Source organism: Mauremys reevesii, linkage group 8 (assembly GCF_016161935.1).
Source record: "Mauremys reevesii isolate NIE-2019 linkage group 8, ASM1616193v1, whole genome shotgun sequence".
Classification (NCBI taxonomy): Eukaryota; Metazoa; Chordata; order Testudines; family Geoemydidae; genus Mauremys; species Mauremys reevesii.
This window is the reverse complement of record NC_052630.1, coordinates 71,189,469-71,215,615: the sequence shown is the minus strand read 5'-3', so window position 1 is coordinate 71,215,615 and position 26,147 is coordinate 71,189,469. Positions and strand designations below refer to the sequence as shown.

Sequence of the window (26,147 nt, the reverse complement as noted above, 5' to 3'; positions counted from 1 at the left end):
GGACATATAAATGTAAACATTAAATACAAAGGCCACGCAAAGGTTAAGAAACATCAAAGGTTGATGAAATGGATGTGTCTGTTGTTTGAACCTTGTCCACAGTCCGCACAGTAATTTAGATCATAGCATTTTTAGGCTGACTCAGGCCAGCCTTCAAGGGGCAGGGTTTTTCTTAGTGTGTATTGAACAAATGCCAGCCTATTGTTGTCTGAAAAGACAACATGTACTAAAGATGAGAAACAGGAAATGTTCATTTGTCCTTCTTATGGCGGAAGAATTTTTCCAGATTCCACATGTTGATGTAATTGTTCTAAACAGTTTTTTTCCTCAAAATATGCAAGAGCTAGATCATTGGAACAACAGTGACAGCTATTTGATTTGAAGTCATGTCACATGATTATATTGTGGTGATGTAAGGGAAAACTACACTCAATTTGATCTCAATGCACAGGGAGGTGTTTTTAGTTTGGTTTGGTTTTTTTTACAATTCATTAGTTGTGAAATGTTTTTCAAAATAACATTTGTTATAAAATCATAGGACTGGAAGGGACCTCGAAAGGTCATCTAGTTCAGTGCCCTGTACTCGTGGCAGGACTAAGTATTATCTAGACCGGTGTTTCCCAAATTTGGGACACCGCTTGCGTAGGGAAGGCCCCTGGCAGGCCGGGCCGGTTTGTTTACCTGCCCCGTCCACAGGTTCGGCCGATCACGGCTCCCACTGGCCAAGGTTCACCACTCCAGGCCAATGGGGGCTGCGGGAAGCAGCGGCCAGTATGTCCCTTGGCCCGCACCACTTCCAGCAGCTCCCATTGGCCTGGAGCAGCGAACCGCGGCCAGAGGGAGCCGCGATCAGCCGAATCTGCGGACGGGACAGGTAAACAAGCCAGACCAGCCCGCCAGGGGCTTTCCCTACACAAGCGGCATCCCAAGTTTGGGAAACACTGGTCTAGACCATCCCTGACATGTATTTGTTTAATCCTGCTCTTAAAAATCTCCAACAATGGAGATTCCATAACCTCCCATGGCAATTTATTCCAGTGCTTAACCACCTTGACAGTTGGGACGTTTTTCCTTATGTCCAGCCTAAATCTCCCTTGCTGCAATTTAAGCCCATTGCTTCTTGTCTTATCCTCAGACATTAAGGACAACAAGTGTTCTCCCTCCTCCTTGTAACAACCTTTTATGTATTTGAAAAATACAGTCTTCCCTTCTCCAGACTAAACAAACCCATTTTTTGTAATCTTCCCTCATAGGTCATGATTTCTAGACCTTTAACATTTTTGTTGCTCTTCTCTGGATTTTCTCCAAAATTGTCCACATCTTTCCTGAAATGTGGCACCTCAGACTGGACACAATACTCCATTTGAAGCCTAATCAGCAGAGTAGAGCAGAAGAATTACATTTTCTTCTTCGAGTGCTTGCTCATATCAATTCCAATTAGGTGTGCGCGCCACGGCCATCGGAGAATTTTTACCCTAGCAAAACCCGGTGGGTCAGCTGAAGAGCCCCCTGGAGTGGCGCCTTCATGGTGCTGGATATATACCCCGGCCAACCCAGCGCCCCCTCAGTTCCTTCTTACTGCTCGTGACGGTTGTTGGAATTGTGGAGCTTGGCTTTGTTACTCTCCACTCTCCCTAGCGTTTCCCTACAGTTTGTTAATAGTTTGTTGTTATAATATTGTTATAGATTTTAATAGTTGTAGTTCTAGTTATAGTATAGTAGTTGGTATTAGTGGGGGAGAAGGGGTTTTCCCCTCCTTCTCGTATTTGATTGGGCTCATGCCCAAAGCTCTGGGCTTTAAGCCCTGTGAATCCTGCTCCAAGCCCATACCAACGAGCGACCCCCACGACTCTTGCCTGAAGTGTCTGGGGGAATCTCACCAGGCAGAGACGTGCAGGATTTGCAAGAGCTTTCATCCCTGGACTAAGAAGGAGCGGGGCTTTCATTTAAGACAGCTCCTTATGGAGGCAGCTCTTAGTCCTCAGCCTCCAGTGGCGTGGCAAGACCCGGTGCCGAGTGCTTTGGTACGCAGTGCCCCGGCTTCAGCTACGGGAACAGTACTGCGCTTGGACTCTGATAGAGAGCTGCAGCACCGACGTTCCCCAGCACTGCAATCAATTTCTGCAGTCCGGCACCGCTCTCACTTGCCTGGCCAAAAGCGTATGATCCTCTACCTCCTGTGGCATCGTCCTCATCTTCTCCCGATGAGGCTGTGGCAGAGACCACTATATTGGGTGTCCCCCTCCCAATAGACCTCCGCGCCCACCAGGAACTCTTGCAAAGAGTGGTGCGGAATATGAACCTGCAAGCAAAGGAGGTAGTCAAGATGAGGACTCTGTGGTTGACATTTTGTCCACAGAGGCTCCTTCCAGGATGGCCTTACCACTTATCCGGACCACTCAAACCATGGCCAGTACAGTCTGGCAAACACCCACTTCCATTCCCCCAACTGCTAAGGGGGGAGCAGAAGTGTTTCGTCCCCTCCAAGGGATATAACTATCTGTACTCACCCACAGCCCTGTTCACTGCTGGTGGCCTCAGTGAATGAGAAGGAGCATCATGGTCAGCAAGCCCTGACACCCAAATCAAAAGAGGCCAAACGCCTCAATTTATTTGGGCACAAAGTCTACTCCTCGGGGGGGCTCCAACTCCGGATTGCGAACCAGCAGGCTCTCCTGAGCCGATACAATTTTAACTCCTGGAACTCCATGATGATGTTCAAGGAACTGGTTCCTCCGGAGTCCAAAGAAGAGTTTGCGGCTCTGCTAGAAGAGGGAAAAACGGTTGCACAAAGCACTTTGCAGGCCTCATTGGACACCACAGACTCTGCCACTCGGACCCTCTCCTCAGGGATAGCAATGAGGCTCATTTCTTGGCTGCAAGCTTTTAGTCTACCACCAGAGCTTCAGCAAACTTTGCAGGATCTTCCCTTTGATGGAGAGGGCCTGTTCTCAACAAGACAGACTCGAGGCTTCAAAGCCTCAAACACTCTAGGCCCATAATGCGTTTGCTGGGGATGCACACACCATCTACCCTGTGGAAACCATTTAAACCGCAGCCCCAATGCTCTTACCCTCCTCCTTGGCTGAGACAGGACTTCTATAGGAGACGGAGGTGCGGTGGCAGGAGAAAACCCTCCAACCACCAATCCGGCCAGGCCCAAGGTCCTTCCAAGCCCTCAGCGGGTCCCAAACAAAACTTTTGAAGGGACGCCCGAGGACGGTGTACCGAACCTCACTCAGGATCCTGAATCATTTATCCTGTTTCCACCATGCCTGGTCCCTCATAACCACGGACCATTGGGTTCTTCGCACAGTGGAAAGGGGATACTCTCTTCAATTTTTTTTTCCCCGCCCTCCCACCCTCCCTCCCCATCCCTCTTCAGGGACCCTTCTCACAAGCAACTCATTATCCAGGAGTTACAGTCACTCCTTGCCATGGGGGCAATCGAGGAGGTTTCAAGGCAGCTAAGGGGCAGGGGGTTTTAACCCCATTATTTCCTAATCCCCAAGGCAAAAGGCGGGCTTTGGCCTATCCTGGACCCGCGTGGACTCAACAAATTCATGGTAAAGTTGAAGTTCTGCATGGTCTCCTTGGGCACCATTATACCTTCCCTGGATCCTGGAGACTGGTACGCTGCCTTCGACATGAAAGACGCATATTTCCACATAGCAATCTATCCAACGCACAGACACTTCCTCTGCTTTGTGGTCAACCACAAACACTATCAGTTTATGGTCCTTCTGTTCGGCCTCTCTATGACCCCCTGGGTGTTCACCAAATGTGTGGCAGTAGTGGCAGCCTTCCTCTATCGTCAACAAATTCAGGTATACCCGTATCTTGACGACTGGCTCATCCAAGGGCACGCCAAAGAGCAGGTGCAGTCCCACATTCAGTTTGTCCTGGATACGTTTGGTTGATTAGGCCTCCATCTCAATGTGGCAAAGTCAATGCTAGAACCGACTCAGAGGATAGAATTCATTGGGTCGGTCCTGGACGCTGCACGCGCTCGAGCCCTCCTGCTTTCCAAGCTTTGTTGGGCCTCATCCGGAGCCTTAAAAGCTTCTCAGCCTCGATGGCAAGAACATGCTTGAGTCTTCTAGGACACATGGCTTCCTGCACATATGTCACCAGGCATGCCAGACTAAGGCTCCGCCCACTTCAAGCCTGGCTGGCATCAGTCTATCACCCAGGTCGAGACAGCCTGAACCTGGTGGTCACTGTCCCGGAGAGGGTCCTGACCACCCTCCACTGGTGGCTAGACCCAGAGGTGGTATGCAAAGGAGTCCCCTTCTACACCCCTCAGCCCACCTTGTCCCTTGTTACGGATGTGTCAGCCCTGGGATGGGGCGCCTATCTCAAGGACACTCAGGGCTAGTCTACACTTACGAGCCGGGTCGACGCGGTGAGTTCGACTTCTCGGAGTTCGAACTATCGCGTCTAATCTGGACACGATAGTTCGAACTCCGGAAGCGCCGCGGTCGACTCCGGTACTCCACCACTGCAAAAGGCGGTGGCGGAGTCGACCTTGGAGCCGCGGACTTCGATTCCGCGGCGTCTGGACGGGTGAGTAGTTCGAACTAGGGTACTTCAAATTCAGCTACGTGATTCACGTAGCTGAATTTGCGTACCCTAGTTCGACCCCGCTTCTTAGTGTGGACCAGCCCTCAGACACAGGGTCTGTGGGCCCTGTCCGAACTTTCTCTCCACATCAACATACGGGAACTGATGGCAGTATGTCTAGCTTGTCAAGCCTTTCAAGAGTGGCTGAATGGTCATTGTGTGGCGGTCCTCACAGACAACACCACAGCCACGTTCTACATCAACAAGCAAGGGGATGCTCGTTCCTCCCCACTCTGTCAGGAGGCTGTTCAACTGTGGGAGTTCTGCATAGCCCACTCCATTCACTTGGTGGCGTCTTTTCTCCCAGGGATCCAGAACACATTGGCGGACCGCCTCAGCAGATCCTTCCACGCCCACAACTGGTCACTCCGTCTGGATGTCATCCACTCTATCTTCCTAAAGTGGGGGCTTCCCCAGGTTGATCTGTTTGCTTCACGCAGCAATCGGAAATGCCAGGCATTTTGCTCCCTCCAAGGTCACTCCCCAGGCTCTCTCACAGACGCCTTCCTACTCCCATGGACGAGCTGATTGTTCTACGCCTTCCCGCTGTTTCCCATTGTACACAAGGTCCTGCTCAAGGCGCGCAGGGGCAGATTACGACTGATTCTGGTCGCTTGGCATGGCCCAGACAGCATTGGTACACCATGCTGTTGGAGATCTCAGTGGTTGCCCTGATTCCGCTGCCTCTCTTTCCGGACCTGATCATGCAGGATCGCGGCCGCCTCTGTCACCCCAACCTGCGGTCCCTCCACCTCATGGCGTGGATGCTGCATGGCTGAGACACTCTGAACTCCTCTATTCTCGTTTGATACAACAGGTCCTGTTGGGCAGCAGGAAACCTTCCACTCGGGTTACCTATATGGCTAAATGGAAGCGATTCTCATGCTGGTGTTCTCACCATGACACACTTCCTGTCCAAGCGTCCATGCCTCTCATTCTGGACTATCTCCTGAACGGGAAACAGCAGGGCCTGGTGATATCATCCATCAGAATTCACCTGGTGGCCATCTCAGCTTTCCACCCAGGAGTGAATGGCCGATCTGTCTTCACCAACCCCATGGTTGGTAGATTCCTCAAGGACCTGGACCATCTATATCCACATGTACGACAGCCTGTACCCATGTGGGACCTTAACCTGGTCCTTTCCAGACTTATGAGACCCCTGTTTGAGCCCTTGGCCACATGTTCTCTTTTGTACCTCTCTTGGAAAACAATTTTCCTCATGGCTATCACTTTGGCAAAGCATGTCTGTGAGCTCAAGGTTCTTACATCGGAACCACCTTACATGATCTTCCATAAGAATAAGGTGCAGCTATGACCTCACCCTGCCTTTCTTCCCAAGATGGTATCGACTTTTCATATCAACCAGGACATCTTCCTCCCGGTTTTCTACCCAAAACCTCACGCCAATAGTCAGGAACAACGGCTTCACTCCCTCGATGTTCGTAGGCCCTTGCCTTCTACATTGAACGTACAAAGCCTTTCCAGAAAACGACGCAGCTCTACATCGTGGTAGCAGACTGGATGAAAGGTCTTCTGGTCTACTCCCAGTTGATCTCTTCTTGGATCACGTCATGTATTCGTGCTTGCTATGATCTGGCCGGGGTCCCGAATCCCCATCTCACCGCTCACTCCACAAGGGCTCAGGCCTCGTTGGCAGCCTTCCTGGCCCAGGTGCCAATCCAGGAGATCTGCAGAGCTGCTACTTAGTCTTCAGTGCATATGTTTGCATCACACTGTGCCATCGTTAGACAGGCCAGAGACGATGCGGCATTTGGTAGGGCGATCCTACAATACACGGTACTTCACTTCAACCCCACCGCCTAGGTAAGGCTTGGGAGTCACCTAATTGGAATTGATATGAGCAAGCACTCGAAGAAGAAAAGACGGCTGCTCACCTTTGTAACTGTTGTTCTTCGAGATGTGTTGCTCATATCCATTCCAAACCCACCCTCCTTCCCCTCTGTTGGAGTATCCGGCAAGAAGGAACTGAGGGGGTGCTGGGTGGGCCGGGGTATATATCCAGCGCCATGAAGGTGCCACCCCAGGGGGCTTCACAGCCAACCGACCAGGTGTTGCTAGGGTAAAAATTCTCTGACGGCCATGCACGTGGCGTGCGCACACCTAATTGAAATGGATATGAGCAACACATTTTGAAGAACAACAGTTACAAAGGTGAGTAACTGTCTTTTGTCTTGCTTACAACACTCCTGCTAATACATCCCAGAATGATGTTTGTTTTTTTGCAACAGTGTTACACTGTTAACTCATATTTAGCTTGTGATCCACCAGGACCCCCATTTTCCTTTCTGCAATACTCCTTCCTAGTCAATCATTTCCCATTTGGTATGTGTGCAACTGATTGTTCCTTCCTAAGTGGAATACTTTGCATTTGTTGTTATTGACTTTCATCCTGTTTACTTCAGACCATTTCTCCAGTTTGTCCAGATCATTTTGAATTTTAATCCTTTCCTCCAAAGAACTTGCAACCACTCCCAGCTTGGTGTTGTCCGCAGACTTTATAAGTGTACTCTCTATGCCATTATCTAAATTGTTGATGGAGATGTTGAACAGAACCAGACCCAGAACTGATCCCTCTGGGGCCCCACTCAATGCCCTTCCAGCTTGACTGTGAACCACTGATAACTACTCTCTGGGAATGGTTTTCCAACAAGTTATGTTCCCACCTTATAGTAGCTCCATCTAGGTTGTATTTCTCTAGTTTGTTTATGAGAAGGTCATGTGACACAGTATCAAAAGCCTTACTAAAGTCAAGATATACCACATCTACCGCTTCCCCATTATCCACAAGACTTTTTATCCTGTCAAAGAAAGCTATTAGGTTGGTTTGACATGATTTGTTCTTGACAAATCCATGCTGACTGTTATTTATCACCTTATTATCTCTAGGTGTTTGCAAACTGATTGCTTAATTATTTGCTCCATTATATTTCCAGGTAGTGAAGTTAAGCTGATTGATCTGTAATTCCTCGAATTGTCCTTATTTCCCTTTTTATAGATGGACACTATATTGCCCTTTTCCAGTCCTTTGCAATCTCTCCTGTCATCCATGACTTTTCAAAGATGAACCTTATAGGGATGAACCTTCAAACATTCAGTTTGGCTAGGTGGGCTGCAAAATGTTTGATTGTTTATCCAAGGGCTTCTTCTCTTTCCTTAATCCTTCATCCTCCCCTTCCTTTATACCACTGTCTCTCAGATCCTTACTACTGTTCCTCTCTCCACCAGCCACTTACAGGTTATTGGCAATCTGTGAACTTCATCCCTAGCCTGGGCACCCTGAAAACCTAGTCTCAGCACTTCTCCTTGTTACCCACCACCTTCTCTCTCTGACACCCCATTAACATATAATATAGGGTTTTCCTATGCACCAACAATTTCAGTGCTCATTGCATTCACTCTGACATTCCAAGCCCTGGTGCTAGGTATTCTTTTGATCAGAGACTTCTATGCTTCCTTCAGTTGTGTGTCATTAAAAAGAGTATTAAAAGTGTGGAAATGAGGCAAGGACATGGAATGGGGGAAAGTAAAGGGGGCTTTAAGTCATCACTACCTATGCATAGATCTGGGGCTCTTCCCTTCTGTGTTACCACTTGTATGTCTCTTCAAGAATACTGTGCAATATCAGTTCCGTGTGAACAGGAGTGTAACTCCAGTTGCAGCATGGAGAAGCAGCTACTTTACATGGCATGATCACAAGGGAAAGGGCCTTAATATATTCAGGAAAATTGCTGTGTAAGTTAATTTAGAGGGTTTGTACATTAATTCCCTCTTACTGTCTTCTAAAGATGATGGGAGGCTATATATACATCTTACAGCAGTACTGTGGTTCCACTCATGGTCATTCTATTATATTTAAAAAAAAGAAAGGTCAATCATATTTTTACTATCAAAGAGAAAACTGTCTTTTAAATACATTCTAATCAAAGTTTTTACTTAGATTTTCTTCTTGCTTATCAAAGGTTGAATATCACCCTTTCCAAAGGCCCCAAGAGCTGGTGGATTATTGTAGAAGTAGAAACATTGTTTTTGAAGGCTACTGCCCATTAGCCAAAGGCGAAGCTCTTACTCATCCTAATATAATTCAGCTGGCAAAGAAATATGGCAAAACCCCTGCACAGATCTGTATACGTTGGAGCATACAGGTAAGAGAGGGCAGCAAGATAATGGTGTCTGTTTAAAGAGGTAAATGTAAAGGAATAGTTCTGTTCAGATAATATATTTGTTGTGCATCAAACCAAAACATATAGAGGAAATTGTGATTTTACATCTGATCTGCTGCTGCTGTTGTCCCTATGAACTAAGTGCTTTTACTGGGTAGTGGGAATATACTAGGCTGTACATGACAGTATCTTTACCATTGAAATAATTTTTGGTTTCAGCAAAGTAAAAGGAATTACACATGAAAAGAGTTATTTTTCCAATATAAATGCTACAGTCAGTGAGTTTCATCATTCTCTTCCTTTCTCTCAGCATAGAGCACTAACCAGTGAATATGAATTAATGTTGGATACTGAACGGAAAACCATGTAAAGTGTGTTAGAAATGTATATAGTGTATGTAACTGTGATTATAAATAGTGCTACACAGAAATTCCAGTGAATTTGAAGAGTAGAATCAAAGTCTCAGAAGGAAACTTGGGTTAAACTATTGCTCTAAGGGATGTTTTGAAAATTGAATCTGTTTTTTTTTAAATAACGCCTATTTTTAATGATGAAAATTATTACATTTTTCAGAATGGGATTGTCACTATTCCAAAATCTACAAAAATAGAAAGGATACGGGAAAACTGTGAGGTAAGATCTGGTTTACTGGCTTCATATGACTAATGCCCAAATTATTTTAGATACAGTGTTTAGGGTCTGACTCTCCACTGTGCTATACCAATTTTATGCCAGTGCAATTCCATTAAAATCAGTTCAAGTACTACAACATAAACTTGTTGTAAGACAGTGGGAAAATCTGATTTCTGATGTGCACAAATGTAAGAAATCAATTGGAAGACATAATTATGTATAAAACACACAGTCTGATGATCTACTGCATCTAAACAATTTGATCAAAGAATAACAATAAAGTTGTGAGTTTTGTTTTCATTATTATTATTCATTTTTATTTATTATTAGGATTATGGTAGCATCCAGAGGCTCCAACCAGGATCAGTGCACCATTGTGCTAGGCACATAGGAAGACAGTGGGAGGATTTCACTGTAGTACTGAGACCCACCTTTGACCAGTGCAGAGGGGGCTGCAAAGGCTGTCTTAGGGATATCCCAGGTTCAGTAAGCCATGTTGGTGGAAGCTGCAGAGTTGGCATAGCTGCCTCCCTCCCAGCCACCCCACCCCCAATCCATCCACAGGAGGTCCCAGCACAGAGCAGGCGGTGTTGGAACCAAAGCAGGACTGACATCATCTCAGCTTGTGACATCCAGTGTTTGTTTTATACAGAATTATGTCTTGTAATTGATTCTTCCTTTTCCTTAATGTCAGTGTTTCAACAAGTAAATTGTGGGCTGAAGTCCTTCCATCTATCATCCCTCAGGAACCATTTTTAAAAATGTGCTGGTGCTTTACAAAAGCTAGAAGTGTATTTTCAGAAATAAATTTTAGCCTTGCTCCTAAAGATCTCTCTGGCAGAGATTGGTTAGCAGAAAAGAGGATGAACTTTACCAGAGCAAGGGAATCGATTGCCCTTCAGTCACAACATTGGGTATGTGTACGTATAAATTAGTCACATGCACCATTTTGTCACATTTTGACATTTAACTTTCTATTAAGTAATTTTTATATGTAATTTACTACATCTGTCTTGCTTTTGTTTTTCTTATTGTCTCTTCCTTCATGCTGCATTTTGACCCAGGCCTCCCTTACCATGACTGATCCGTGTTGTGCACAGTGGGGTGGGAAGGAAGCAAAGATAACCTTAAGCTAGCAGTACATATCTTCAAGTCTTAGGGTGGGTCCCCTGTTTAGGTTTATGTAGGCTGAGGACTGAGTTTATGGCTAAAAGGGATCATTCCAGCAGCCAGAGATTGCAGGATGAGGGAGGAGTTTGCCTGGCAGCAGCTCACTGCACTGCGTCTTTGTGTGGAGTGAAAGGGAGCTCTGCTGAGCACCGAGTGAGCCATAGGGGAAATCCAGCTCTGAAGCGATGACGCACTTTGCTAGTAGATCACAATGTGTGTCCTCCTCCCCAAGAGTACTGAAGGGATATACGTACTTTGGAATCCGTGTAAAGCTTTTGGTTTGCTGGCTTGACTAAAGCACCAATCCTTTTTGGGACTTTCTATGGTGAGGTGCTGCAACTCCCTGGACCTGGTGTCTGTATGTGACAGAGAAGTGATGAGCTTAGGCTTGCAGAGGGATAGCAATCAGGTTATTCACATATCTTTCCTGATGGTCATATGGAGTGCTGTCACAAGCAGCTTTCATATTACCTTTTTATCTTCCTGCCCCTTCTGGGAAATAGTGTAGCTAAGTTTAAATGTAAACAGCAGTCACAATAAAGGGAAAAGGGCCTAAGGAAGCTTCTCAACCCCACTTTACAAGAGTTCTATTCCTGTGCAATAGAAAAGGAATCATTTTGAGGGCAGAGGAAATATAAAAGCCTGCTACAAAATTAAATCTGGGTTTAAATAATGTCTCTGTATCCGTTACATTAACCACATATGCATTCCCATAGGTGTTTGATTTTATACTAGCAGAAGATGATGTTGCAATTATAAATGGAATGCATGAGGGGCGGCATGTTTCCTGGGACCCAAGCTCTATTGTGTAAATTGCAAGGTTTGAGTTTTTTTTCTTGTGTCAGTGATCAGCCATCCACACACTTCGATTTAAATTTGCATGGTTTCATAGTACAATGTAATTGTTAACTTGATGGCTATCAGTAATTATAACTGATTTAAAATATGTAACATACAAAAGGAACATTTTCTTATGATAATATTCTCAAACAAATGTGAAAAATTTCAGTCTAAAATATTGCTCTATTGGTTAAATTGCATATAGTTTATAGTACTTAGTGTTTTGTGCTCTTTGGGACTGATCTGAAGTCGATGGAAAGCCTCCCACTGATTTCATTACGCTTTGAACCAGACCATTTATACAGAAAATATTAGGCTATGAAATGACAGGAAACACATGATTCAGTGCAAAATGACTTGTCAGGTGACTTGTTAGGCAGATGGTTAGAAGTGTGAAGGAGACAATGCTGGGTGAGTTAAAAAACCAAGCTGTATTATTATTTATTATTGCAGTAGTGCCTAGGAGCCCCAGTCATGGAACAGGGCCTCACTGTGCTAACACAGAACAAAAAAGACAGTCCCAGCCCCAGAGAATTGACAATCTAAGAAGTAATGTGGAAACAGAATTAGAAAACAGAAACACAGAACAAAAAATGTACAAGTTAAACTACTTCTGAGGCAGATCTACTGTGGGAATTTTAGTCATGTGAGGGAGAGCATTGAAGGAATCATCAATGCCAGGCAGAGACTCCTATAGGAAATAGGGATATACATATTGACACTATTGCAAATATAGGGTTTGATCCTGCTGTCCTTATTCATGTAAGTGTCCATTCAGTAGTTTTATCTGTGTGCATATGGCAAGAAAGATTCAACTCATAATGAAATTAAATAAAAATATGTACATACACACTCTCCAGCCACTACACAAAAGGTACATCACATCACCTTATTTTCACACCCCTTGAGCCAATTCTCTATGGCTTACTTCTGCACTGGCTTGAACATCCTTAGGGTCAATCAGGTTGGTGCAGAGCTGTGTGTGTGGGAGCAAGAGATCAGGATACCTCATAACACAGGGTCCAGATTTGGCCCATAATATTTAAAGCACAGCCACAATCATTATCACTCAACAGCCAAAATCCATATGTCTATTTCTTTCCTTTGCTTTTTTTAGTAACTGAAATTTGACACAGGAGTTTGTTTTGCTTGTTTGTAACCAGCTAATCCACTTAGCAGAAACAGGACAGATCTAACATCTGCATAATTTCTCTTTTCTTATTCATATTGCAGTCATGAGTGTTTTGTGCAGCAAGAATTAGTTTAATTTTCTCTTTGGTGCCGTCATTCAGGAAATCTCATTCACAGCACATACTGTTCTTTTCATTTTTTTTGCTAAAAATGTGTACATACTGTGTACAGATATATTTTGGGAAATATATTTGCAAGCTCTTATCAACAGAGCATTCAGTATGTAATCACGTTGGTCTGATATTTTAGGAGTTCCTGTGTCTAGAAAGGTATGGAAAATCTGACTATGATTTATATTGTGTTTGGACTTCCTGAGGCAGTTTTCTCACTGCTGTTCAGTTTTAGTTATATCATGAAACAAAGCTCTTTGGTTTTTATCAAGAACCAACTTATAGCAAACCATGTGTTTTGGCATGTATTGTTGTTTGCCCTTGAAGTTTAGTTTCTACACAGCTAATTAAAATATAGACAACGTTTTCTTCTTGGTAATAGCTCCTTCAGAACTATTGGCTAGTTCTGCAAACATTCAAGAGAAAAATATGCCTAGGCCTATCTCCTAAATTACAATATCATTTACCAAACTTTGAAAGAAAAGACCTACTAGGCCAAATGCTGCCCTCACTTATACCCGTACAGCTCTGTGTTCTAAGAAAGATTTTGATCCTTCCTAACTAAGATTAAAGGCCAACTTTTCAAAAGTGGTCTGTAATTTTGGCTGCCACAGTTTCTGGATGCCCAACTTTAGATGGCTAGAAGCCTGATTTTCAGAGTTACTGAGATCTGTAAAGTAGGCTCTATGCACATAACATTTAGACATCCAAAATGAGAAGCCATTTTTTTTTAAATTTGAGCCCATTAGTCATCTTCTAAAGAGGACAGGAATGGAGTCAGTGGCAAAGTGAGCATGGGAGAGGTCTCTGCAAGAAAGCACAAATAAATATTTCTGCCAGTGAGCATCAACTGAAAAGTAATTTTACAGAACAATAAGGTAGTATAATGGAATTCATTAAACAGTATTCAAATTAAGCAGTAAAACAAAGCATATTGTGCACTAGTAAGCTGTTAATGCATTTATTGGGCCTCATATGCATTGTGAGACATAAGAGAACCACCCAAGTGAACCAATAGCCTTCTATTGAAAGGCTCTGCTTATTGCCACTGGGGAATATTTCAGAAACTACAGGAAATAGTTTGGAGTTTGACCAATACTTACTTTGAACAAACAAGCATCATGCCAAAATATTGCCTCTCTTTTCAAGCATAGTGATGCATAGGGAAAAAAATGTGCCAGATATAGAAGTCTTTGCTTAGTTACATTACTCCAGCAAAACTCCCATTGATGGAGTTTGTCAGAGTAAGGACTGAGGGAGCTTACTGGTCAACAGTTCTAGTTAGGCCAGAGCAGGACCAGTTTTCTGCTCTCATTCCCAGTGGTTTGTCTCACTGTTCTGAGCAGCTAGAACTAAGCCATGATTTCATTGCAGTGTCCCCTCCAGACCACTACAAGCTGCAGTGGTCACTTCAGAGGCAGGCTTTCTTCCTGCTTCCTTGCTGTCGCTCACTGTTCACTCTGCTGAGGCTACTGTACACCTGACATAGCATCTACTTCTGCTCAAATCTGGGGTCAAGCAAGAGAGTCCACCATCAGCTCTCTCCCTGACTCCAGTAGTGATACCCAAATGGTTAGGGGGTAATGGAAAGAAGTTCCCCAAACATGGGGACACATCGTAGGACAGGGCATGTAACAGCTAAAATTAGGATGACTAACCCTGAAAGAGTTAGAGGGGGGATTATTTCTCTGTTTTTCCAATATATTTACTTTGTGAACTGAAATACATTTTGTGACAGTCTCACAGTTTTCCCTGTAGGGATACAATTAGTCAGTTCTGTTTGAGTGGGTCTTATCACAGCAGAAAGGAACAGAAAGGTTTTTTACACCCCCATACATTGAAGAGGATGAAGAGGGGTGATCTCAGGTGTAGTACTTGAAATTACTTTTAATTGATTTTTTAAACAGACTAGATATCAGGGACATGCCCCTTTAATCAGCTGAACTAGTCACTAGACATTTTATTTCTACTGAGCAGGGGTGGCTCCAGGCCTCAGCACGCCAAGCGCGTGCTTGGGGTGGCAAGCTGCAGGGGGGCGCTCTGCCAGCGCCGCGAGGGTGGCAGGCAGGTTGCCCTCAGCGGCTTGCCTGCGGAGGGTCCGCTGGTCCTGCGGCTTCGGCAGAAGGCAGCCTGCCTGCCGTGCTTGGGGCAGCAAAATTCCTAGAGCCGCCCCTGCTACTGAGTGACTTGAATCGTATTTAATACAAGCTGACGACAAAACCATGCCTTCTAAATTTAAAGGCTGGTTTATGTACACAATGAAATCTCTTTTTGCTTGCAAGGAACATGTTCACAAGGCTTGGGTGTCAATTATCAGATAGAAATAGTATGTATATGAAATGCTCATTGCTAGCCTGCTTCCTTTTAAGGAATAGTTACTGAAAGTAACTGTTTTACTTCGTAATTCTTATTTCTCTAACTACCCTTACACCTGGTTGTCCTGGGTGTAAGGAGTTTTTTGGTTTTTGCTTGGTGCTGAAAAGCATCATTTTAAAGTCAAGCGCACAGTACTTTGAGCTAATGTAGGTTTCATAATGCTGTTACAAAGTTGACGTTATCTTCCTTGCAGGCTGATGTGATATGCAGTTTTGCACGTTGTGCCATCACTAATCACCACCCATTGTTTCCTTTCGGAAGCATTAATTCCCCCAGTATCATAAGAATGGAATCCTGTTATCTCCTGGCTTCTGGGAATATAATGCATGTTACCACTTTAACTTTCTTTCCCTTGTGAACTGTTTTCTCAAGCTTAATACTAAAATAGTTAGTTTAATTTAAGAGCATTGGGACAAATTCTCTTTGTCTCTTTTGGCTTCTGTCACGTTGGACCATGAAAGAATTGGGCTTATTGGTTTTGTATTTTACATTTTTGACTTTACAATTAACATAATGCTGTTTAAAAAGGTAACTCTTGTCATTTTCTGGGCTGCTTTCAGCCTTTCTTGAATCAGATCTCTGTATAGATGTATTTATACCAATTTCCTAATATAGTTACAATGTTCTTATTTCTTTAAAGTATTGTCCAACTAATCAGAAATAGTGGGGAAGGAAAAGAGGGCAAATGAGCTATCTGTTAGTTTAAAGGCATCACTTGGCATTGCTTTCAAGATATGAGCAGCTGTGTTTTTGCTAGAAGCAGATGTACACCGACTCAGTTACCAAGAAAACAAGCAGCACTAAAGGTATGAAAACTGAAAGCCAATTCTATTTCATGTTTCCTCTTATTACAATGCCCAAGGGGGCAGTGGTAGAGGATGCTCTTGCAGATTTTCTCAAAATGAATGTATATGCACACACACATTCAGAATCATGGTGTGCCTCTTTGATAAAATGGCTGAAATACACAAAAAGATTGGATGGGATGCAGTAAGACCAACTGTCTCCAAAGAGTAAACCAGGGGTAGGCAACCTATGGCACGCGTGCCGAAGGCAGCACGCGAGCTGATTTTCATTGGCACTCACACTGCCCAGGTCCTGGCCACCAGTCTGGGGGGGTCTGCACTTTAATTTAATTTTAAATGAAGCTTCTTAAACATTTTAAAAACCTTATTTACTTTACATACAACAATAGTTTAGTTATATATTATAGACTTATAGAGAGAGACCTTCTAAAAACATTAACATGTATTACTGGCACGCAAAACCTTAAATTAGAGTGAATAAATGAAGACTCGGCATACCACGTCTGAAAAGTTGCCGACCCCTGGAGTAAACTTTCACCTTTATGCAGACATCCATTAAGGCTTAGAAAATTATTGCACATGCTCACTGTAGTCTCCAGCCATGCCAACCGGAGCTGGAATAAAGATAAGGGCGGCACTTGTTACCCATTATTATTAACACACTAAGCTATTAGAGCAGCCCCTTTAATTGGGGTTAAGTAGCACCTGATTTGAAATACTGATGAATCAAGTACTGCATATGTAAGTCTAATCAACCGTCTTTGCTAGAACACGCTGATCACTAAGGGAATGGAAACTAATTTGAAACAATAAATAAGGAAAGGAGAAAAATAAACAAAAATTGAAGAGGAAGGGCGAGGTAGCTGCCCAGCCAAGTAGCTTCCTGTCTGATCTATTGAGAGTGGCTTTTTTTAACCTTTTCTTTTCATGCTTGTCTGTTTTCTTGGAAGCTCTTATACTATGTGGATTAAAGGCATCTCAGACCCTTTAGTTGAGAAATACCAGTGGTCGTTATGTAAAGTGCAGACATAAGGCATCTCTGACCAAGCTGCAGCAGTGATTGCGTAAAATCAGAGATTCTATAACATCTCTCCCCACAATCTAAACTTAAAGGTAGCTGTATTGCTTTTCTGAACAACATGTAATAAACAGGCTGTCATAATTCTAAGTTCAAAAGCCCTCATTGTCAAGAAGTCAGAAATGTATATTGCCACCCCTGTGCACTGGGGTAAACATCATCTCCTTTCCTTTTAAACATAGTTGCTTTACTTTGACAGGAAAGCTGATAACATTAACACCACTCTTTCAAAGCACTATACTAGAAGGACGCTGCTCTTGCTGATGTTAATTGAAGACAAAGTGGTTAAATCTCTTCCTAGTGCTTTGAAGATCTGAGAAATATGTCCCTGACTTCAATGTCCCCAACAGAAGTAAAGATGGGTCAACCTAGTGGTAACACTTTGTGATACTGTTTGGTAGACTTGAGAATGCAATGCCTCTGAAGGGACATTTGAACTGTATTCCCTGTAATGAGCTCATGTGATAATTATGACATAAACATGACTTTATTTGCCATCTTTATTCAACAGCTACTTATCCATCCTCAGCACCAAACAGGAATAATTACAGCTACTGCCAAACGATTAAAGAACAACTCTGATGACTTGCAAGGGGACCAGGACTTCAGGGTTAAGAGCGCAAACCTCCAGGATTCTGAGAACCTTCAGCATCCACTGAAATAAAAGCCAACATAGACCCTCAGATTAATTTGGCTCAGTTTTAATACTACTGCATCCCCTACCCAGTGGTTGTTTAACACATATCCACTGGTGATAACATCAGATGATCTCTGCTAAGTGTGAACTGAACAGGGCCAGCATTAAGAGATCTACTGCCCTAAACAAATGCCCAGAGGGCCACTTGCATCAGATCTCAGTCACCCATGCAAAGAACTCCATAAGGTTTTGCTGCTTTTAAATGTTGCCATCAGTGGCCCTCTTGCTCTGCCTGTACAGCCAGCCCTCTGCAGGGGCATCTTTGATGTGCCTTTTGAATAGTGGACTTGTCAAGGCTGGCTGAGAGCAATTCAGAAGCAGAACTACTAAAGAAGGCTTAATATCAACTGTATGATAGTTCCATAAATGGTTAGCTTCTCCCTAACCCTCCCCCCCAGTTTTTGTAAAGGGGAGTTCTAGGTTTTTTTAGCTAAGGCTTCATTCCACTGAGGATGCGCCGACCTTAAATAAATACATAACTTGGCTACAAAATACAGGTTTTTTCCCTTTTTCATCTGATTTTTTACAGTTTCATAATGAGAGAAAAGGGAGAGTGCTTTTCTGTGAGCTCTTTATTCCCCAATGGCTCTCCACAGCATAGACTGTGGCTTAAATTGACTTTCTTGGCATAGAAAGAGTAGGCTATTTTAATAGAGGCCTTATATTAATGGCACAGCAAATGTTTTTGTTTAATCATATGAAATGTCCAGTGTAGCATGATTATCATAAAATACTGGTGTACAGCTATACACACCTTTGATTTATCTGGAAAATGATTATCACAATCCATTCTGTCAAGGGAATTGTCTTCTGGCTCAGTTTCTTTCAGAATTACACATAAATGAGGTTCTAGTTAGTGGCAGATATTTCAATTAAGACTATATTCTTGCTCTTTAGACTTCAGTATTTAGCTCTGATGCTCTGTCCAGTATTGTCAGGTTTGCTGGTGGGACAGAGAAAGCTAACAGTAGAATTTTGCTTGACTGATTTGCATCATTGGAGTAAAAGTGAGTTTGAGACTATCTTATTTACAAAAATGTAGTAGAATTATGTTATCCACTTGCACTACTGCTTGCACCACTTGCACTAGGACACTTCTGCTGTATTTTAATAAGTGCATAAAAAGATACATAGTGATGGGATATAGTAAAGTTTCTTAGGACTTTGGATGCAATGACTTCTGGTAAAAGTATTTCAAGTCACTTACTGAACTCCTTTCAATCCTATTTTCATTTCCTGCTACTGACTTTCTCTTTTTTTCTTCCTTTCTTTGTCTATTGCATTGGCATTAATAAACTCAGTGCTGTACTTGTAATTCAGACACTAATGTGCTAACACCTATTAATTCTTACTGTTTTGGAATTAAGCCGCTCCTGATTTCACCCATTTCTTACTGGTCTAGTTCACAAAAATAAGTTCTGTTATATGGAAACACAAAACACTAATTCAGGCTTTGTAACAAATAAGTGAAATATGTTTTTCAATATCACTTTGAAATAGAAGTCAGTTTAATTAATGCTAAATTATAATCTAAACCCCCCAGGGCTCTTATGACACCCATATACACATTAAATAAGTTCATCGTGATTAATATTATGATATTTAACAATAGAATGAAACCTGATTTTACTGTTTGAGAGCATATTTATCTTCTTTACTCTAATCATTGTATTATTTCTCCCAAACACAGGTTTTTGATTTTAGTCTGAGGGAAGAAGATCTGGAATTTTTAGATTCTTTGAACATCAACAAAAAACTGATTCACCTAACCTATCCGTTATGGAAAGGGTAACTTCAAACCAGATTGTTTTAACCTGCAACAACTGAAACACAAATACATTTTGAACTGCACAAAACTGTTTCACATCTACATTGTTTTATTACCTCTAAAGCTCCTGTCAGTAGCTTATGATATTGACTATTATATGCACAAAGTTAATTAAATGTGGCTTAGTTTTTCTCTCTCTTTCTCTCTCTCTCTCACACACACACATTTCTTAATAATCAGTTTCTCTGATGTCCAGGTCTTTCTATAATATTTTCTTTGGATGGTTTGAGTTATTCTGCTCAACCTCACTGTATTTGAATTTAGCTGCTACTTTTTGGGACCCTGCTTCAGTCAAGATTGGACTTGTTTATACCTATTGGAGTTTTGGCACTGCGGCCCAGATTTTCAAAGCACCTAAAGATGGAAATCGGCACATAGTGAGATTTTCAGAAGGATTTAAGGTGCCTAACTCTCATTGAAATCAATAGGAGTGAGCACCAAGGGCTTTTGAAAGCTGCATTTTAAAAATCGAAATATCTTTAGAAATCAGACTTTAATTTCAGTGGAAGCAGGATTGTCTCCTCAATCCAACTTTCAGTTATGGGCAGTACTCCTTTTCACTTCAGCATGCTATAACGTATTCAAAGTGTTTTTCTTAATAAAAAAATAAAACAGTACTTAGTACATCCATTTGTGCTTTCCATAAGGGAGTAAGTAGCCCTATTCTATTTTACAGATGAAGAAACTAAGAGGTTAAGTGACTTGTGCAAGCTCATATAGCAAGTCAATCACAGACCTGGGAATAGAACCAATATATCCTGATTTGCAATCTGAGATTCTTGCCATTGAACTATGAGCAGAGTGCTAAATTCTGATCTTTGTTACATTGGTACAAATCCAGAGAAACTACTGAAGTTGAGTGTAGTTACAGCTGGTTTACAGTGGTGCAACAAAGATCAGACTCTGACTCAGAGTCTCCATTCTGTAGTTGACATTTCTCCCCTTTTAATTTCTTTTTGTAAATTCTTCCAGGACACTGCAGGCTATTCTCTGAACTCTTCCTCAGTTGGGCAAAGCTACACTGTTGGCACTCTTACAAGGACCATCAAGTCCTGACTTACTTGAAGGAACAGCCCTGATAGCTCTCATGGTGCCTGACCGCCAGTTTCATTTTGTCTTATTAAAGAAACACGCACTTTTTGCATTCAAAGACTCAAAGGTTTGACTGCACAAATGATTGTGTGCAAAAAATTGTGGGCAGTCTACAAAAAATGTACAGAGTGGATGGTGGGGGAGTCGTACTCAGAGGCTTGCTGTGTGAATCACTGATGCAAAAGTTTGAGAACCATTGCTCTAACTACTAGATGCAGTACTTAAACTTTCCCAGTCACATGGTTTCTTGACACCCAACTTTTTAGGAAAACATACTGGTGAAGTGGCTGCTGTATAACAGTTGTGAAAGTAGAATGAATTATATTGTAAAAATAAGAATGGATTAAAGAAATGTTGTATGTACCTTTAAGCAGAAATAAGAAATGTTGAAATACAGGTGCAAGGAAAAGAAACATTAGGCATAAACAATGGTGCTAATGGCGAAACATTAACAGAAGATGGGTAATAGTAAGGAAATAAGATATGCATGCCTAGCCCAGGTAAACTTATCTGATTCTGCTTCCTTTGTTAGTTTGTTAAGTTCTCACCCTTTTATCTGTATAAATAAGATAGTTTGTGTCTTGCATGGTGCTCACATTATCTGGGTGTTATTAGCAGAGCGCTGTGCTAATAAAACAGAGTGGTCTGACAAACTGTGAGTCCTGAGTCTAACTTTGACACAGTCCACTGCTAGACATTTAACTGGTACATCCATCCCACTGAAATTTGCTTTCTGATATATTTGATATCCAGGGACAGTGTCCCTTTGTTCTCTAATTCTGGGCTAAAGATGACCTTTCTCCTGATCTGGAACATAGGTAATTCCAAAGTAGAAAGTTCAAATGAGCCATATATATGGAATTTCAAACATGTTCGATTTTATAGTGGAGCCAGCAGTCATTTTAAATTTAGGAAACTTAAGAGATCTAACAGAAAAGTTCCCTTTCTGTCATTAACCAGGAAGAATGAAATGCTAGTATAAACTAGTTCATTAATAGAGAAAAACAACAATGGTAAGTAGCGCAAATACATATTCAGGTGACCTACTGTATCCCTCTGAGAGCCAGCTACTCATCAGTAGCTGGAGAGAAATTTGTGGCCATTTCCTATCCAATATAAAAACTCATTGTGTCTCTGTTCACACTGGGTTTGAGATGGCATTCCATAAGCTTTGGGTCATCGTTTTCACAGTCTCATTTCTTAACAAAATTTGGGGTAACTGATATCAATTATACAAGAACTTAATCATCTTAATTGGCCTGCAGCTTTACTTTGACACAAAATGTTCATTTAATGTTATTTAAATTTCAGTTTGGTACAATAAGGGTGAAAGAAAAAGAAGAAGTCATAGCACAGCCAAAAGAAAGACATTGGTCAAACTCAGTCCTGATGTATGTGGGTGCTTCTCCCATGACTTGCAATGGAATAGCAAGCAAGTCAGTGCAATTGTGCCTGGCTTTACCAGGGCTGATTTTGTTATAATATATACAAAACAAAACTAAAAAGTGACAGGAGCAGTAGCAGTGCCACTTGGAGAAGGGCACTCATTAGCTCTTTATGCACTCTTATTGTCTTAAGAGAGGAAACTATACAGCAGGGGTTGGCAACCTTTCAGAAGTGATGTGCCGAGTCTTCATTTATTCACTCTAATTTCAGGTTTTACGTGCCAGTAATACATTTTAACCTTTTTAGAAGGTCTCTTTCTATAAGTCTATAATATATAACTAAACTATAGTTGTATGTAAAGTAAATAAGATTTCAGAATGTTTAAGAAGCTTCATTTAAAATTAAATTAAAATGCAGAGCCCCCTGGACTGGGGGCCAGGACCCGGGCAGTGTGAGTGCCACTGAAAATCAGCTCGCGTGCCGCCTTCGGCACCCATGCCATAGGTTGCCTACCCCTGCTATACAGTTTAAAAGAAGTAGAATGGTAGAACCTCTGAAGGAAGGATGGGGATTCTCCTCCGTATGGATTCATTATGGAGAGAACCTATCCTTGGACAAATGGGTGCACAGCAGAGTTAACAAGTCTTTGTCTCTTGCCTAGCTCTGACTTCTTTGAAGCTCCACTTGTCTTTTCACAGTCAATTCAGGCTAGTTAAATAGCCTGTAGCAAAATCAAACCAAGAGTAGTCCTGGAGTTTGCATCCTTTCCAATACTGGATCAGCTGTTGTGATTCAGAAATAATGCTTGCATAAGGCAAAGTGCTTATTCTCAGATGTCAGGATAAGAACAGGAGTTTTTCAGCCTGTTCAAGAGCCAGAAACAGAAAAGTTTGGTTTTGCCTGTGCTCCTGTAGTTTGTAATCCAGTGAAATGCACCAAAAGGACTCATTAGAAAGCAGCCTTAGAAGAAGTGCTGAAGAGCAGAAGCAGAGGAAAAGGCTGGGAGAGAAGAAAAGGAGATGCACCTGGAGAACAAAAATATCACAAAAGAAATAGAGGAAAAACAGTAACAAATAACATGCCTCATGCCTGTTCTAGGGAGAATATTTGAAAGGGTAAGAGGATAATTCAGCCTCCATGTACCATTTGTTGTTTGCCGAGCTGCCAACATGCATGTCAAGTAGGGGTGGTCAACCAGCATTGATGCTGGATTTTGTGATGTGGGCACCTGATTCCTGTGAACTGGATTGAGATTACCAAGCCATTTTACACAGGCCACTGAATAGTCAGATGGGGACAACTTTCAGCCAGGACCATTTTAGGCTGGATTTTAACCAGACGCCTAAAAATGAAAGCCCTATGTATCTCACTACAGAGATACCCTGAGTCATCCAGTCCCCAAGTACAGCATGTTACTTTCATGTATTACTACCTCAGGGTAAGGTTACATGAGAATGTATTTCCTGAAAAGGAACACACTTAAAAATACTTATCTTTCACTTAGTTGTCTTAATAAATGAGCTAAATAAGGGGTGTCACTAACATATGCAATTTCTGTATGTGAGACAGTTACAAGGGGATGCATATGTCAACCTCAAGCATGATTTATTTTTGCATGACTTTTCTGACAGTTGCAATTTAACGGCTGTATTTTCCTCCAGTCTCAAAAACTTTCATGATTCTAGTTTTGTGGTAAATGTCCGTTTTCAAGTACAATTTTATCTGAGTCATTCAAGGAGAGGTGTGGAGCAATTGAAACATGACTATCAACATAAATAAAATGAGATACTCTGGTCTGTGTGGCAATGTGATTGCCAACTGAATTGCATGTAATATGAAATAAAATACCTAATTTATTAAAATCTAAATATAAAGGAACATCACAATGCAGAATAAGATCTGGGGTGGGGGTAAAGAGAACATGGGAGGGGAAAAGGAGGTTTCTGCATGGTTAGCCACATCAACAATCCAAGTAAGGGTTAATATTCCAAACACTACAGAATAGTATTTCTTTCAAAAGTTTAAAAGGAGAGTGAATAAACCCCATGTAACACTCTCTCTCTCTCTCTCTCACTCATTATTTTCTAGCCATGGAGTATCCGCCAACTATCTCTCAACACCAGTCACTGTCACTGCCTTTTTTGTTCTAATAATCAATAATGAATGTAAAATTCATTTAGCATTTTTCAAAATGAAAGTGCTTCACATCTTCAGATATTTACAAATATTAATCAATCCTCAGGATGCTCCCCCCCCGCACACACACCCTCTGAGGGAAGTTCAAAAGGTAAGTTTTTTTTTTCTGTATACAGATGGGAAATCTGATACACAGTGAAGTTAGGTGAATTACTCATAGCTACATGGGGAGTTGAATTCGTGTGAGATCTCAAGAGCTATTGGCTACCCAAAACATGGTCATTCCACCAACCCACAATGCCTTTTGTAGATAAGAACTTTACCACAAAAGGGTGTCAAGTATAACAGTGTGGCACAAAAGAATGAGAAATGTTCCATTTTTAGAGGCAAAAACAGACCTTTTATTCCAACTCATTTCACAAGTGTTACTTTTAAAATCCACAGCTGAAACAGAAGCACATGCAATGACATACAAATGGCACACTGTGACACTATTTTTTGGTATGGTCTCCATCATTGTCATCCTGATTTCTTTACCTCTTAACCCTACCTAGAGAATCTCTTGTGGGGAAAGAACAGAAAAGATGCTGGAATTTCCTTCTCATCTGTGACAAACCCTAGTTTGGAACCCGTGGTCCTCTGTTTTTGGCTGGCATAGGAAAGGTAGATGTTGGAATTAATGGGCAGGAGGGGGAAGAATCAGAGCTGGCTTAGTTATTTGGCATAAAAGACCTATGCCTGTGACCCCTGGCCTTGGGGTCAATATGCTCAGGGGCAACAAGTTATATGGGCCTGTGCTCCAGAAAATTCAGGGCCCAGGCGCCCAGCTCCACCAATGTTCGGGGCCAGGGCTCTATCCCAGCCCTGGCTGCCGCTCCACGCATCTCCCCTGGAGAATCCTCCAGCCCTGCTTGCTGCCCAAGCGCACCTCCCCCGGAGCATCCCTGCCTGTGCCCTGGGCAGCGAGTGGCTGCCCTGCTGCTCTGCGCTGCGCTCCCTCACCACTCACTGCCAACTACAAAAGAGCAGCACCGGGGGCAGGCTGAGGAGGGAGGAGGTGCACGCATGATGACAGCCCCACCCCCATCCCTGGCACACACCACAGGGAGGCAAGGAGACTTCCAGACCTGAGAGGGACCCAGACCCAAGGAGCACGTGCAGTGACGGTGCCTGGTGAGTGGGCTGCCAGGGGGGAAGTGGGGGATCCCTCCCCTGGAGCTTGCTGCTGCAGGCAGGGAGAGTGCTAGGGGGGACTGTGGAGTCCTCTCTGGCCCCAGCCAGAGCCCTCACCCCTGCACCCCAACCCTCTGCCCTAGCCCTGAGCCCCTCCCACACCCCAAACCCCTCATCGCCAGCCAGAGTCCTCCCCAGCCCTGTGCCCCCTGCCATACTCCAAACCCCTGGGCCTCACCCCATTAATTTTATGTGCACCAATATGCACGGATGTGTGGGTGTGGGAGGGTCAGGACTTTGACCCATTCTGGGCACCACCAAAAATTATACAAACCTGCTGCCCCTTAATATGCTGTCATCGCACACGGTCAAGGAGCTCAAGTGGAGCACACTGCCCACAGCATAGGTCATCTACTCTCAGGAGAGAGGCAGGTCCTGGCATTAACATTTGGAGCTGCAGGACCCTACCAATGTCTGCTGGTGGAAGGGGGAGCCCAGGCCTCAGTCATCACTATCCTAGTGTTGGCAGCAGAAGTGGGGTCCTGGTTGCTGCTGTGATATTCTTGGGCAGCAGTGAAAAGGAAGAAGACCAGCAGTGCCATCCGTTATCTCCAGGGGCTGAAGGAGGAAGTTCTGGCCAAATTGCTGCTTTCCCAGGGTAGCTGATGTACAGGGTTCCACTCACCACACCCTTGCCCTGCCTTGCGAGGCAGAAGGGTCTGTTAGCTCAATCCAGTTTGCTTAGCAAAGCGAGCATCTCGACAGGCATTTCAAGCATACTAAGCCAACTAGAGGGAGCCAGCACCATTCAAACAGCCTTCCCC

The 26,147-nt window shown here is 43.0% G+C and overlaps 1 protein-coding gene across 11 annotated transcripts in view; it reads left to right on the top strand.

The window, feature by feature from the left end:
- Positions 1 to 26,147, top strand: part of LOC120369832 (uncharacterized oxidoreductase ZK1290.5-like) — a 109,596-nt gene that overhangs the window by 63,146 nt on the left and 20,303 nt on the right. The window contains exons 5-8 of one of the 11 annotated variants that reach the window (XM_039483525.1): positions 8,607 to 8,789; positions 9,381 to 9,440; positions 19,399 to 19,496; positions 20,509 to 21,049. In XM_039483525.1, the coding sequence (XP_039339459.1) occupies positions 8,607 to 8,789; positions 9,381 to 9,440; positions 19,399 to 19,496; positions 20,509 to 20,530 (363 nt within the window). In that variant the 3' untranslated portion in view covers positions 20,531 to 21,049. The other 10 variants (XM_039483530.1, XM_039483532.1, XM_039483534.1 and 7 more) reach the window with 10 other exon arrangements.